Source organism: Fusarium flagelliforme, assembly GCF_020744385.1.
Source record: "Fusarium flagelliforme strain FIESC 12 MPI-CAGE-AA-0113 chromosome Unknown B0J16scaffold_6, whole genome shotgun sequence".
Taxonomy (NCBI): Eukaryota; Fungi; Ascomycota; class Sordariomycetes; order Hypocreales; family Nectriaceae; genus Fusarium; species Fusarium flagelliforme.
In genome coordinates this window covers 2,435,998-2,448,873 of record NW_025763508.1, presented here as the reverse complement: position 1 = coordinate 2,448,873, position 12,876 = coordinate 2,435,998, and the positions used below count along the sequence as shown (strand labels likewise).

At 43.4% G+C, this 12,876-nt stretch overlaps 4 protein-coding genes across 4 annotated transcripts; 3 read left to right on the top strand and 1 right to left on the bottom strand.

The window, feature by feature from the left end:
* Positions 1–593: 593 nt before the first annotated feature.
* Positions 594–3,429, top strand: B0J16DRAFT_177060 (uncharacterized protein). Its single transcript, XM_046122520.1, has one exon. It carries the CDS (start codon positions 790–792, stop codon positions 3,403–3,405), a length of 2,616 nt encoding a protein of 871 aa, XP_045980350.1. The 5' UTR covers positions 594–789; the 3' UTR covers positions 3,406–3,429.
* Positions 3,430–4,221: 792 nt separating this feature from the next.
* B0J16DRAFT_177046 (uncharacterized protein) lies at positions 4,222–5,388 on the top strand. The gene is made up of 2 exons (XM_046122519.1): positions 4,222–4,763; positions 4,819–5,388. Exons 1-2 carry the CDS (start codon positions 4,710–4,712, stop codon positions 5,380–5,382), a joined length of 618 nt encoding a protein of 205 aa, XP_045980349.1. The 5' UTR covers positions 4,222–4,709; the 3' UTR covers positions 5,383–5,388.
* A 580-nt stretch (positions 5,389–5,968) lies between these two features.
* Positions 5,969–7,752, bottom strand: B0J16DRAFT_347665 (Diphthamide biosynthesis protein 2). Its single transcript, XM_046128596.1, has one exon. It carries the CDS (start codon positions 7,671–7,673, stop codon positions 6,060–6,062), a length of 1,614 nt encoding a protein of 537 aa, XP_045980348.1. The 5' UTR covers positions 7,674–7,752; the 3' UTR covers positions 5,969–6,059.
* An 803-nt stretch (positions 7,753–8,555) lies between these two features.
* On the top strand, positions 8,556–10,107 carry B0J16DRAFT_177043 (uncharacterized protein). The gene is made up of 2 exons (XM_046122518.1): positions 8,556–8,726; positions 8,789–10,107. The coding sequence occupies exon 2, from the start codon at positions 8,823–8,825 to the stop codon at positions 10,062–10,064; it is 1,242 nt and encodes a 413-aa protein (XP_045980347.1). The 5' UTR covers positions 8,556–8,726; positions 8,789–8,822; the 3' UTR covers positions 10,065–10,107.
* The last annotated feature ends 2,769 nt before the right edge of the window (positions 10,108–12,876 follow it).

Genomic DNA, 12,876 nt, shown 5'->3' with positions numbered 1-12,876 from the left:
CGCGAATGATGACCAGCTGCCAAGAAGACAGTGAGATGTGATGAATGGACAGAAGAGACTCGAGAACGAAGCATTCGGAAATGCTTTTTAAATGATAGATCATGGACGCATGAATCGTCTTGTTTCGTAGCGCTTACTGGTAACAGTCTGGTGTTTATAATATGAGAGAGATGACTCTAGACCATCGAATTGTCTCAGATTCATCAACTTCTATTACAAGAGTTGTAATTATTGAACTATCGCTTGGACGTTTCGCCTCTCATCATTCCGGCTCCGGATCCTTGGGTCTAAGACGGGCAAAGCTCCCGTTGAATTGGCTTTACGCTAAGAAGCACATCAGCCCTGGCCCAGCGAAACCTCAAGGTCTTGCGGGCGTTATCAGTGAGTTCTCTGCGTGATACCGCGGCTCTGCGGCCGTCCCCTTGTAAGAAAGCCTGGTAGTCCAGGCTCGGCGAGGGGGTTCAAAGGCGTCCAGTCAGTTCTTTTCCGGATGGTAGGAAATAATCCCTGATGATTGACCGTTCTTATACAGATTACTATTCCTTAGTATAAGCCTCCTTGTCGTCTTTATATCTGTATACTGTGCTTGCGACGAGGCAGCCCTCTCTCTTGCGACTCTACACACCATCAAGTCCAAGATTGACCTGTCTCTTAATATAAATCAGTTTTCATTTGAATGTCACTCGATCCATTGTAGGAAGACTTCATATATCTTACTTATACCTTGCCTTCCACCACCGTCCACGATACGCGAGTTATTCACCTACAGCCACATCAATCTTATACGCCATGTCGGCACGAAGCGCATATGCGCGCAAGAAAACGACACAGGCAAAGGGTAAAGATCCAGTAAAGCATGGAAGAGCTCAATCCATAGCCACGTCTTCAAGTGGTGAAAGCATTTATGTCGATAATTCTATGCCACCAGGTGGTCCACTCATGTCTCCTCGGTATCAACCACCAATGCCACAATATGCCATGTCAATCGCAAGCAGAGGCAAACCAATGACAGCACCAGACTGGAACAGAGACGCCTATTTGAGTAATCAGCTTGCTTCGCCGACAGAGGATTGGGTTCATGGGAGGACAAGGAGGGCGACTATGCTAGAGGAATACAGCACCATCGAGAAGAGTGGATTGCGATCAATGATCGACAAGCGAAGCGACGATGTACGAAAAACTATCGCAAAGACCTTTACCTTTCGTAAGAAAGAAAAGGAGGAGGAACCATTGGACGAAGACGATGAATCGAGTCGACCAAGTGCCGATACTCTACAACCCAGAATCATCCCTAGTCCTGGACCCAGTCCAACCGAAAGCCGTGGTTGGGACATACAATCGACATCGCGAACAGAATCGCGCCTGGCATCTGTATCTTCATCGACACCTTCTCAATATCTTCTTTCACCATCGCCAAGGTCACAGATCTCGTGCAATATACCACTCGCAGGACCACCACCAACTGGCAAGTTACCGCCGATACCTCCAACTCCTCCTGCATCAGCACCGCAGATAAAACGTTGGTGTGGCGGAGGAAAGCCCATAACCAAGTGGAACAAACTTCGGAAAGATCCAGAACTATGGGATCCAAATGGAGATGTTCTCATCTATCTCGGACGCAAAGGACAGAACTTGCCAACGATGCGGATATCATCTTTTGTCATCGAAGCAACCAACAGCCGATATCTCCTCTCTCTTCTCAACGAAGGTTCACTTGAGGGGCAAGAGGATTCATCTCATTCTCCTACGAGTGAAAGTTACGGAGGGAAACTGGGAAATGAGCTTAGAGATGGACCACTTACACCTCCTGCTTCTCAACGTACCAGCGTTGGAGACATGGGGGGACAAATCTTGTATAGGATGCATTTCCCGCCTCCGCAGAATGTCAAGAGCATCGATCAGCTGCGTCATCAGATAACAACTCGCAACTTCTTTGCGCTGCTACTCAACGCCTCGATAGTAGGCATGTCGCTACACGAGGCTCTATCAGATCTTCACATGAGGCTCGACAGCTACATGCCACCGAACAACGACAATGTCAGTCAGATAGTGCGCTACATCTACAACCGAGACCTCGACGATGTACGAAACAACCCTTCAGTTGCAGTGTCACTGTTGATGTGGGCGGAGGAGCCGGACGTCAAGTGGGAAGAAGGTTGGAGAGAATGTTTCACGCACTGCGTGGGCATGTACGATCTGGTACAAAAGTACAAGGACTTCAAGCGCATCTCTCCAAACACGAGGCAGTTGATGGAGACGGCCAGTAAGGAGATGCTGGACCGCGTTCAGGCAGCCGAGGACCGCCTTGCCGGCTTCAGATATCAGGATATATACATGTTCACCCCGGAGACTGTCTCAGAGATGAGGGCGATTGTTAGACTGCAGGACATGTTCCTACAGCACTTTGAGCACGAGTATGGATCTTGGCCTCCCTCACCACCCACAAAATCAGATAGTCGATCGGGGCGCCCGAGTGATGTCGCTGAACCAGACAGATGGTTGACTCGGTCATTAGCGATGAAGTTGCAAGGAGACTTTGGCGCGCTGTACGATTGTCTTGTGGATCGAGACATTGTCTGGGGTGTCTTGGAAATGCAGTCGAGGAGTATCCTCACATTAGCATCGAAGACAACCAACAGCGCTATCAAGCCAGACACAGACGGGATGCCAATGACAGATATGCTCATCGAGTTTGACAAGAAGTATCGCTTCCCTCATATTCCGCACCCATATCCTTTATTGCCGGGATCAAGAGGTTCATCTCGAAGAGCCGACCACAAGAAGCGGGCTGATTACATGGACACGATTGAGAGGAGGATACGGCTTGCCTATGCGGAGAGTTACAACGCGAAAGAGATGGATGCCCGATCTGGTCCCAACAAACTTGTTCAAGCATTCGAGCGCTTTGAGAAGACCGACGATATTGGCGACATGAACCCAGCCACGGCACGACGGAGCCGATGGGTTCTCATATACAGTATCTTGCAGTCACTAGCTTCTGTATCTGTAGACGATGAGAGGGTACAGTACAGTGACAAGGTCGACTATCACTTGAGTCCAAGACTTGAGGGAGCGAAGATACCACCATGGAAACGCGGGGCAAGCGAGAACATCGGAAATGGAGCGCATGAAAGATCGTATTGCTGGATTGAAGAGAGAAAACAAAAAGAAGAGAGTGATGAATACGATGATGATGTTGACTTGAGTCTCATCACCGACTTTGATCTTCCTATTCAGCTGAACACGGACGGAGCGGACGGAGGCCAGAGCACGGAGATTGGTGGGTCCAACGGCACGGACATGGACACGGGCCCGGGGTTCAGTCCAGCGCTGAGAGAGAGAACCAGAATCCGGAGAGGCCGAGATAGTGAGAGTCCTGTAGTGACGGACTACCTGTATACTTAATTTTATGCGGTGAATAGACTAGACTTTAGCGAGGAGTGTAGACGACAAACTAATTCTGCAACATTAGATGGTACCTGGTGATCTTTGTCTTGATCCCCAGCCACAAAATAAAAATAAAAAAAGGAATGGATATCCCCGTTAAAAGTACTCCATTGATGTGCTGCTACGATGCGGATCTGCCGAAAGCGAAAGTTTTATTATCTGAAACAAACGGAACGGTTCAATCCGGTCCACCGCCTCATGCAAGTCTGGATCATGTTCCTGAGTGAATCTGAATCTTGGGCTTGCAGATGCAGATGCAGGTTCATCTTCACCAGCCACCGATGAGATACTCAATACTACTGCTAGCCAGGGGTTTACCGGTTCAAGGGTCTTGAGTGAATCATTTAGCGGGCCTTTCTCGTTTTGGGTGCAATATTCGTTTCTCTTTTTTATTCCCAGCCAACTTGTTTTGTGCCAGTTTTTTCCATTTTGGGGTCCGTGAGGGAGTTTAGTTGCTGACCAGCCTCTTGAATTTTGATGACGTCGCAACCATAAGGGTCTAGAATTGGGCCAGTCTTGGCTAAATAGAGATAGAAAAAGGGTGCCTTGATTTATGACTCAATTGCCTCAATCAATCTCTGGATGCAATTGATGATTTGGCTGTTGAGTGCTTGCATTGCTAGTGCAGGTCGACGTCATGATCACAATTTCGGCATCACCGACCAGGAAGACCGTTGAAGAGGTAGAAACTTCAAATCTGGGGAAGTAATAGAGATGATGCTCTGACTTGGACTGACACAACGCATAGACTTAATCTCCATAGACTTGGTGATACGAGCCCAAGACTTTAGAAACCTTTCTTCTTACAGCGCCCAACAGAGCCCAACCACTAAATTAACTCACTGAAGCAACAGGGGGTGTAGGTGGTTTTACAGGGGTCATCCCACCTCCTCGTGGCTCCTGCGCCATCTATTTCCATGCATGCACCAACCACCTCAAATCAAATGAGATTCTACTGCAGTAGTTCAAGACTCAAATCAAGTCTTTGAACAACTCGAATTGCTACAAAACCAGACCTTTCTTCCCACACACCCTGAGCTTTTTCCTTCTCCTCTTTCTCTCGCTCACTTCTTGATCTCTCATCAAGCGACCACTCATTTAGTCTTTCACCGACTATAACAGCGTTGCTTATACCTACCAGCTTCAAGCTTCGTTCGTATAAGTCAAAGTCATCGCGCACGTCACCAACGGTGCTTACTCCGACTTTTGTGCGACTTCAACCCAATCCTCGAGTCAGAGCTGCAAAGCTTTAAACCGCAAAGATGCTTTTCGCAATGTTCTTCGTCTTTTTCCGGGTTCTTCAGATCGTCACTCTGGTAAGTAAAACACCATCTAATGAATCGCGACCATCAGACTAACAATCAATCCTAGATCCCGTGTATGGGCATGCTCGCCTGGTTCGTCGATGGCTTCGTCAAGCAAAACGCCTTGACCCCCGATTCTATCCTCATCCTCTTCATCGTTTCCGTTCTCGCTCTCGCCTGGGCAATCTTCACTCTCTTCAGCTACCACCGCTCCTCGACAAACGCTCACTTTGTCGCATTCGTTGACGCCCTCTTCTTCGGCGCCTTCATCGCTGCCGTTTACTACCTGCGCTACGTCCGAAACACCGACTGCGTTAGCATTCGCCGCTCCGACGACTGGGATGTCTCTGCTGGCAGTGTTCGTGTCATTGGCCCCAGCTACGACCTTGTCAATAACAAGCCATGCACTATGCTCAAGGCCTGCTGGGCGTTTGGTATCATGAACATCATCTTCTTCGCCATCACCTCTGTTGTCGCTTTCTTGCACGGTGGACACATGAGCGCTTACGACCGCCACCACACTTCTCGCCGATCCTACCACTCCAGCCGTCACAGCCACCGAAGCCACTCTCGCTCTGGCTCCCGTCACAGCAGCCGTAGCCGACCTCACTCTCGCCGTGTCTATGTTTAAACAGCATCATGGCTATTGCGCTTGGCTTGACTCGACTGCAAGCACGGACCAGAAACAACAACACGGATTGAGGATACCGCCTTTTCGGCCACATCCTGCTCTCCACTTACATACATGCCCGAGTACCACAATACCCCAACCCAATGACCGCCAGATGGTAGCTTCACAAGCTCTCCAGTTTGTCCCATGTCCCTGGACAGGTGCCTGACCACAACGCATCATGTCTCGCGCCAGGGATCCCGGTCCTTTTCACCACGTCAAGGACCACTGGACAAGCTGTCAAGGGCCAGTGATGGTTGTCACAAAGAAGGCGGCTTAATGCATTATGAAATCTCCTAGAACATATTTCTCATTTTGTGCAAGGATTTATACAGATTTATGACCAACATGATACAATGTTGACGACGTATGTTTCCGAGGAGGACAAGGGAAGCTAAAGGTGAGGGAGCGCTCCGAGTCAGATAATGGTTTTACCGCAGCTCATGCCCTGGAGGCTGCTCCGGTTGATGATTCTATTGTATATAATATGACTATAACTTTACACGAGTCACGAATAAGAACCATATACTAGGTACCCCAATAAATGTAACTTGATCCATCAATATTCGCCTATGTTTTGTCTATATCCCAACGCCGTATGATGCTAAAATGGTATCACTTTTGTATATAAATTTCAATCAGTGTCGACCTGATTCGCCAACTTCATATCCCCTTGCGACACCGCTCCTGCCCTCTTCGACCAACGTGCTGGCTTCGTTGTCAAAGTCGGTACCCAGACCTTGCCATGTTCGACCGGAACGAAGGAACTCAGCTCCTGGACTTGCCACACCGTTGATGCTTGCCAGTTCACCGACACTGCGCTTGATAAGAGCATCATTCTGCTGGGATGAACTGGGTTGACCGTCGCCGTTCGACTCGGCAGCGGCTGTCGCGGAAGGGTTCTTGCGAACCGGGAGTCGCATCGGCCGACTTGAAGAGATCAGCTTTCCAGTGCGCATATCGAACTCTGGGGGCGCAGATTCTTCTCCTTCAACACCGCCAGCGACATCATCGAATTCCTCCTCTGGTTCTGCAGCAGCTTCCACCGCTTCCTCTGTCACATCTTCAGGCTTGTCATTGAGCCCCAGTTTCTCGATGCCTCCCCACCACTCGCTGCCCCAAACTCGTTCCTCCTCGCTCATCAGGGCGACCTCAAGCTCGAATGGTGTGATGACTGGCCTCCAATACCCGGCATCATCCTCAATGAGACCACTCTCCCAGCATCCCACGACAACCCAACCCTCAATTTCAGCAAAGTTCGCCAGCTTGGCGGGGTTCAGCTTGCCCACGACAATGGTGTAGCTCTTCTTGTCTGCGCGAGCGATCTTCTCACGGATAGTATTGATGGAACTCAAATAATTCGCGACCGAGAGCGTGTTGACAAGAATACCAATGACACCAGCGGAAGCAAGTGACAGCACTTTGGCAAATCGCCGACGTAGAAGACCTGCGGTTCGCATCGTAGGATTTTCGAGGGCCGGAGAGGAGGGCGTGGAAAGGACATGCAACGAGGCAAAGCGTGTGTAGAGAGCGAGTAGAAGCGCCGAGGGCGGGTCGGAGATGTGAATGATTGAGTAGGCCCTCCAGTGCTCGTCGTCATGGGCCTCGTCGGAGAGGATCTTGCGGTTGGGAATCAAAGCGGCAGGGTCGCGGGCTACCGCGGTAGAGAATGTGTTGTCATAACCTTGTTCCTTCAGTAACGATACTACCTTGTCGACATGGTTCTGGTATGTCAGGTCAGCCATGATGACCAGCTTGACAGTCTTGTCGCCGAACTCCTTCTTGATCTCGTTGATCGTCACCTCGTAATCCAGGCCGTGGCTTGTATATACGTATATCGCAGGAAGGTGACTGGTGGGACTGAGACAGGTTCGGCCGTAATGGACTACAACATCCGCTGAGACGTGCTCGGCAGCGATTTCATCGACACAACAGGCGCTGTAGCTACTGTCGGCAAGGACATATATCCTCCTCTCCGCTTTGCCCTCTTCTTGGCCATCATGCGCAGCGAGTTCCTTAGACAAGGCTTCTACAACACGGGGAGCATCAACGAGCATGAAGTCCGGGAACTGTAATCCAATTCGTTTCCATTCTCCAGCGCGGATCTCGTCGGCTGTACGCACGACCTCGTACGTTGTGCGGAGGGCATCGTCGGAGAGTGTCGAGGTCGGGATGGAGTCGGCAGCAGGAACTTCGAGGATATGATCATCTGGTGTCGACAGCACGGGAGGGGCCGCGAGTTCGGAGGCCATGGCGACAGGAAGGATATGAAGTCTTTTGCGAAGTTGATGGGAATGAATATTTTGGTGGGGTTTGGAAATCTGATGGAGGGGAGAGGGTGTCAATAGCGGGGTCATGGTGCGAATTTGCGATCGGCCAACTTTTTAGTGGATCGGAGATGAATCATTTTATTGCCCTTCTGACAAGACATCGTCTCGAACTATCTGGTTATTCTTCTTCTGGTTGCATTGCTGATAGTGAGCATGTGAAAAGACACATACTACCTGCTCTCCATTTAGGTACCATATATAGAGAGACAATGGCGTTTATGGTGAGGTCGACTTTGCAACCTCTGGCCCAGTCAGCCAATTAGACAGCTGCTATTAACTATCGTATACCTATCCGTACCTGTCAGTCAACTATTACAAGACAACTCCATATCAAATTACGCGAATTGCATTCAGACCAAGCCAATTCAATGGTCGGCAGGTCCAAACTTTCAGTTCTATTGAAATGGGGCTACTCGTAAACCATCTTGGGGATAGCCAGGCAACCCTTGCTACTTGGTCGATGCATCATGAGAAGAGCGTTATTGAGAAAAAGAGGAACAAACGTGTTGCTTCCTGGGACCAGTCTGGGTATGTGCCTTCCGATTTAACTCGAAAGAAGATGTTTCATGACCGAGCACATTTGATAGAATGTTGCTAAGGCAGGTAAGCGAGATCCTTCCAAACTGAAAGTGCACCTGTATATCTTCTCTACCTCAGTACCCATTAATGGGTACATGTTTATCATCCTGACATTGTTCGGCACAAGTATTTCACCAACGGAGTTTTCTTATAAGTGGAATGTCAGGGCAAGTTTCGAATTCTCCCGCAAGTTAAGCTTTTTTACTCCGACATGCCAAGGGAAGTGGCATCTGAACCCTTCGAAACCCCTGTCCGCTCTCAATTAGGCAATCCGTATACACTAAATAGGAAATCAGTGTATGCACCACAGCTGGAGACCACTTACACGGCTCTTTCCTAGCAACTTCACTGTATCACAGACGAGTTGCTTGTCTAGTCCAAAGCATAGGAGGCAGGGTAGGTACAAAGGCTCGAGTCGTAAATATTTAAAGGCACTTCGCTGATCGTTACGGAATTAGTTTTCTGCAATAACTTCATACATACGTCAAAAAAATGGACACAGAACCACCTCGACGACACTTTCTTGAGGGTAAGACAATTATCGTCGCCGGCGCAGGTGTCGCAGGATCAGCTTTTGTTATTGCCCTGCGCAAACTATGGGATCCTCGATTGAAAGAGCCAACCATCATTCTCTACGACCGGGATTCCCCCGACGTGAGCGCGCAACGTGAAGGATATACGCTATCGCTCGCTGGCTACGACAATTCCGGTGGCCTTGTTGCCCTGAAGAAACTAGGGCTTCTTGAGGATGCATTGGATAAGGCCGTTTCTGGGTTGAACAACGAAGGCGCTTTCAAAATATGGGGCCCAGCTTGGAATGAGTACGCAAGCTTTCGACATAAACCGGTTGAAGGGTTACCATCGGCCAGCGTCAGGATAGCAAGAAAGGACCTTCGACAGGTGCTTCACGACAATCTTCGACCAAACGACTCAGTGCAGTGGAACTCTCGCTGCATCTCAGCCCATGGACTCCAAGACGGCAGAATGTCTGTTCAGGTCGCACGAGGATCAGCCGAAAGTGAAGTAATCTCACAAGAGACTTGCGATCTGCTTATCGCCGCAGACGGGGCACACAGTAAGCTGCGAACATGTCTACGACCTGAAGATACCCTTGAGTTTGCGGGGGCAATCTTACGCGGAGGCATCTCACGATTCGATGGGCCTGCTCCTGCTCCAGTGAACAGAGACTGGGGTTTCATGCTCTCCGGAACTGGTGCATCATGCTTTTTCTCACCTGTTGATCAGAACAGCTTGGTATGGGGTGTAGGGCATCTCGAGGGAGATCAAGTCCCACCACTCGACCTTAACGACGAAGAGATGGTGCAGCAAGTGACGGAGCGAGCCCTCGATCTTGGCAAAGGACTTCAAGAACCTTTCGGAACTATTGTAACCCACACCGATCCAAAGACGGTTTTCGCTCTCAACGCACACGACAAGAAGCCTTTCCATCACAAGGAGCTGGATATTATTCCTGCAATATTCATAGGCGACAGCAACCACGCCCTCAGCCCATTCGCTGGGTTCGGAGCCAATCTGGCATTGTGCGATGGATGGGACTTGGCAAATCAGTTGTGCAACGGGCAGTCGATAGATGAAAGCGCAATAGCTTATGATGGGATCGCAGTACCTAGAGCGCTTGCTGTTCTCCAGCGATCGCGAGAACGGCTTATTTCAGGACATAAGACTAATAGCATAGAGCTACAGCCCAGAGGGAGACAAGTTAAGCTAGCTTAGTAAAGAGATATAAGAATAAATAATATAAAGGTTACTATTAAAGAGTATATTTATTATAAAAAATATAATAAATTAGTTATAAGTTAAGTAAGTTTAATAATTATATAATTATTATATATTAGTTCTTTTATTAGTTTTTTTATTTAATAAAAGTAAGATAAGTAATTTTTAATAATCTTTATATATATATACTAAATAGATTTAAGTATAATATATATAATAAGCAAGTATTATAGTTAAGTAAGTATTATACTTTTCCTTCCTATATTATTATATATACTTAATTAATTAGTTTTTAACTATAAATTATATTATAATCTTTAATTAAGGCTAATACTCTTCTTATACTTTAAGTACTTTAAAATAATCTAAAATTAAGTATTTAATATACTATAAAGATATATAATATCTTTAAATATAGATTATATTACTATTATAATAGTATTTAACTATAAAGTAATTTTACTTTAAATTTATAAAGATTATTTAATTTAAAAGAGTAAATAATAGTTTAATTTATTTTTAACTTAAATTTATAAGGATTTCCCTTATAATTATATTTTATAAAAGAAATAGCTAATTTTTTACTTATTAACTATAATATATTACTTATTAGTAAATACTAAGCTTATAACTTTATAAAATAATAACTAAAGCTAAAGATATATATTTTTTATAAATATAATTATTAGAAAGCTAAATATAAAGATCTAATTATTATTTATAGCTAGTTTAAGCTTATAAAGAATATAATTATAAAGTATAATATTTAACTAAGTAATATCTAGAACTTTAATAAAACTAGCTTTATAATAAGCCTTATATAGTTTAAAATAGCTATTATAGGTATAAAAAGGTAAAAAAAAACCTAAAATTAATTTAACTTAAAAACTATAAATAGATTACTATAATTTTAATAATTAATATAGAAGATTAATTAATTTTACTATTTATTATTAGTTTAAGCTAATATTACCTTATAAATTAATATTAAAAGTATAACCTTCTTAGTAATTAAATTATTATAATAAACTAAAATAAATAAATAAAAAATAAGCTAAGTCTTAAGTAGCTAAAGTACTTTAATTAATTAATAGTAAAAAAATTAATTAAATTTTATTACCTTTTAATTTTTATTAGTTATAAAAGTTATTACTTAGTTAACTTTAAGAAGTATTATTAAGATTATAAGATTATTATACTTTATATACTTATTTATATATTTTACTTACTTTAATTTTTTAATATTAAGTATTTTTTAGTATTAAAGAATATATATAGTTAAGAAATAAAGTATTTAATTAAATATTTTATAACTTATATTTTAAAAACTAAGTTTTTTTTTACTTTTTATATTACTTTTTAAGCTACCTTTATAAAAAGTAATATCTAAGAAGCTATTAAAGAAGCTAGTTACTATTATATTACTAAGTTATACTATAGTAGTAGTTAAGGTTATAAAAGGTATATAATTTTAGTTATATAACTTAGATTAATTAAAGTAAGCTAAGTCTTTTAACTTTAAGTAACTAAACTTAATTAATCTTTAATATAATAATAAAATATAAATATATCTTTCTTTTAAAAACCTTATTTATTTAAATTTTTAGTTACTTAAAATACTATATATTAATATTATTATAAACTTATAGCCTTAGGCTATAATTAGCCTAGTTTATTTAAAGCTTTTAGTTAACTTAGTTAAAGTACTTAAAGGTTAACCTCTATTACTTTCTTAGCTTATTAAACTAAGGTAACTTTTCTATATTATTTATAAAGTTAATATTATTATTACTTATTTTAAGCTCTTTTAAAAATCCCTTTTTATTAAATATTTAATCCTTTATATTAATATTTAATTTATAAGTAAGTTCTTTTAGTACCTTTAGCTTTATTTCTAAGAATATCTTATACTTATCTTTTTAAAGTAATAAAGAAATTCTATAGCTAAAGGTAATAAGCTTAACCCTTTAGTAAGTATTAAATAGAAAACCTTACTTTAAAGTATTAGCTATTTATATAGTATTTATATCTCTTAATAATAATTAAAGTATTAATTTAATATATTTAATCTATAAATAGTTAAAGTATAGATTATTCTTTTAATTATAGTCCTTAAGAGGTATAATACTATAGTAATTAAACCTAAGTATTACTATAAAATAGGTTAATAAAGAATATAATATAATAGAACTAAAGGTTAATTAACTTACTAGGATATTTTATTAGTTAATATAGTTATAAAAGAAAGGAAGAAATAGAAGGCTACTATATTTTATATAGTAGCTTTATATATATATATATAAGTTATTTAATCATTGTTGAAACACTGCGTTGCTTTACGCCAGCTGTGGCTGTGGTTGAGGCTGAGAAGGTCATGTGACTTCGGTCTTGTGGCTGGATCAATTGAGACTATGGCTGAGGCGACCTTGACTTTAACTTTTCTCTAACACACAGAACGCGAACACGTCTCCTTTCCAGAAACCTTAAACGCCCGAATTTTCAGTCCCCCCAGAACGCCGTACTCCGATTTCATCGTACACTCGTGGTCTCAGACCATGACGCCGGTCATGGCCTGTTCATGTAGGCGACCGTCGTCCTCACCTGCTCTTCCAGTTTGACGAACCACATATGGCGGTCAGTCCAGCGGCGCGGGTTGATCATCTCGAGGAACTTGTCCTCGTTCTCATCGAGGTCTTCTTTCGCGGCCATCTTCCTAGCTAGCTCTTCCAATGCCATCAATTCGGTGATCAGGAACAAGGCGCGGTCTGCGTCTGCGTCTTGCCAGATCAGCCGAAGAAGCTTGCAGCCG

Bases quoted from the DNA above. Each gene is read 5' to 3' on its own strand.
- B0J16DRAFT_177060 (XM_046122520.1), top strand. From the start codon at position 790: ATGTCGGCACGAAGCGCATATGCGCGCAAGAAAACGACACAGGCAAAG.
- B0J16DRAFT_177046 (XM_046122519.1), top strand. From the start codon at position 4,710: ATGCTTTTCGCAATGTTCTTCGTCTTTTTCCGGGTTCTTCAGATCGTC. The intron at 4,764-4,818 runs GTAAGTAAAACA...AATCAATCCTAG, and splicing joins TTCTTCAGATCGTCACTCTG to ATCCCGTGTATGGGCATGCT.
- B0J16DRAFT_347665 (XM_046128596.1), bottom strand. From the start codon at position 7,673: ATGGCCTCCGAACTCGCGGCCCCTCCCGTGCTGTCGACACCAGATGAT.
- B0J16DRAFT_177043 (XM_046122518.1), top strand. From the start codon at position 8,823: ATGGACACAGAACCACCTCGACGACACTTTCTTGAGGGTAAGACAATT.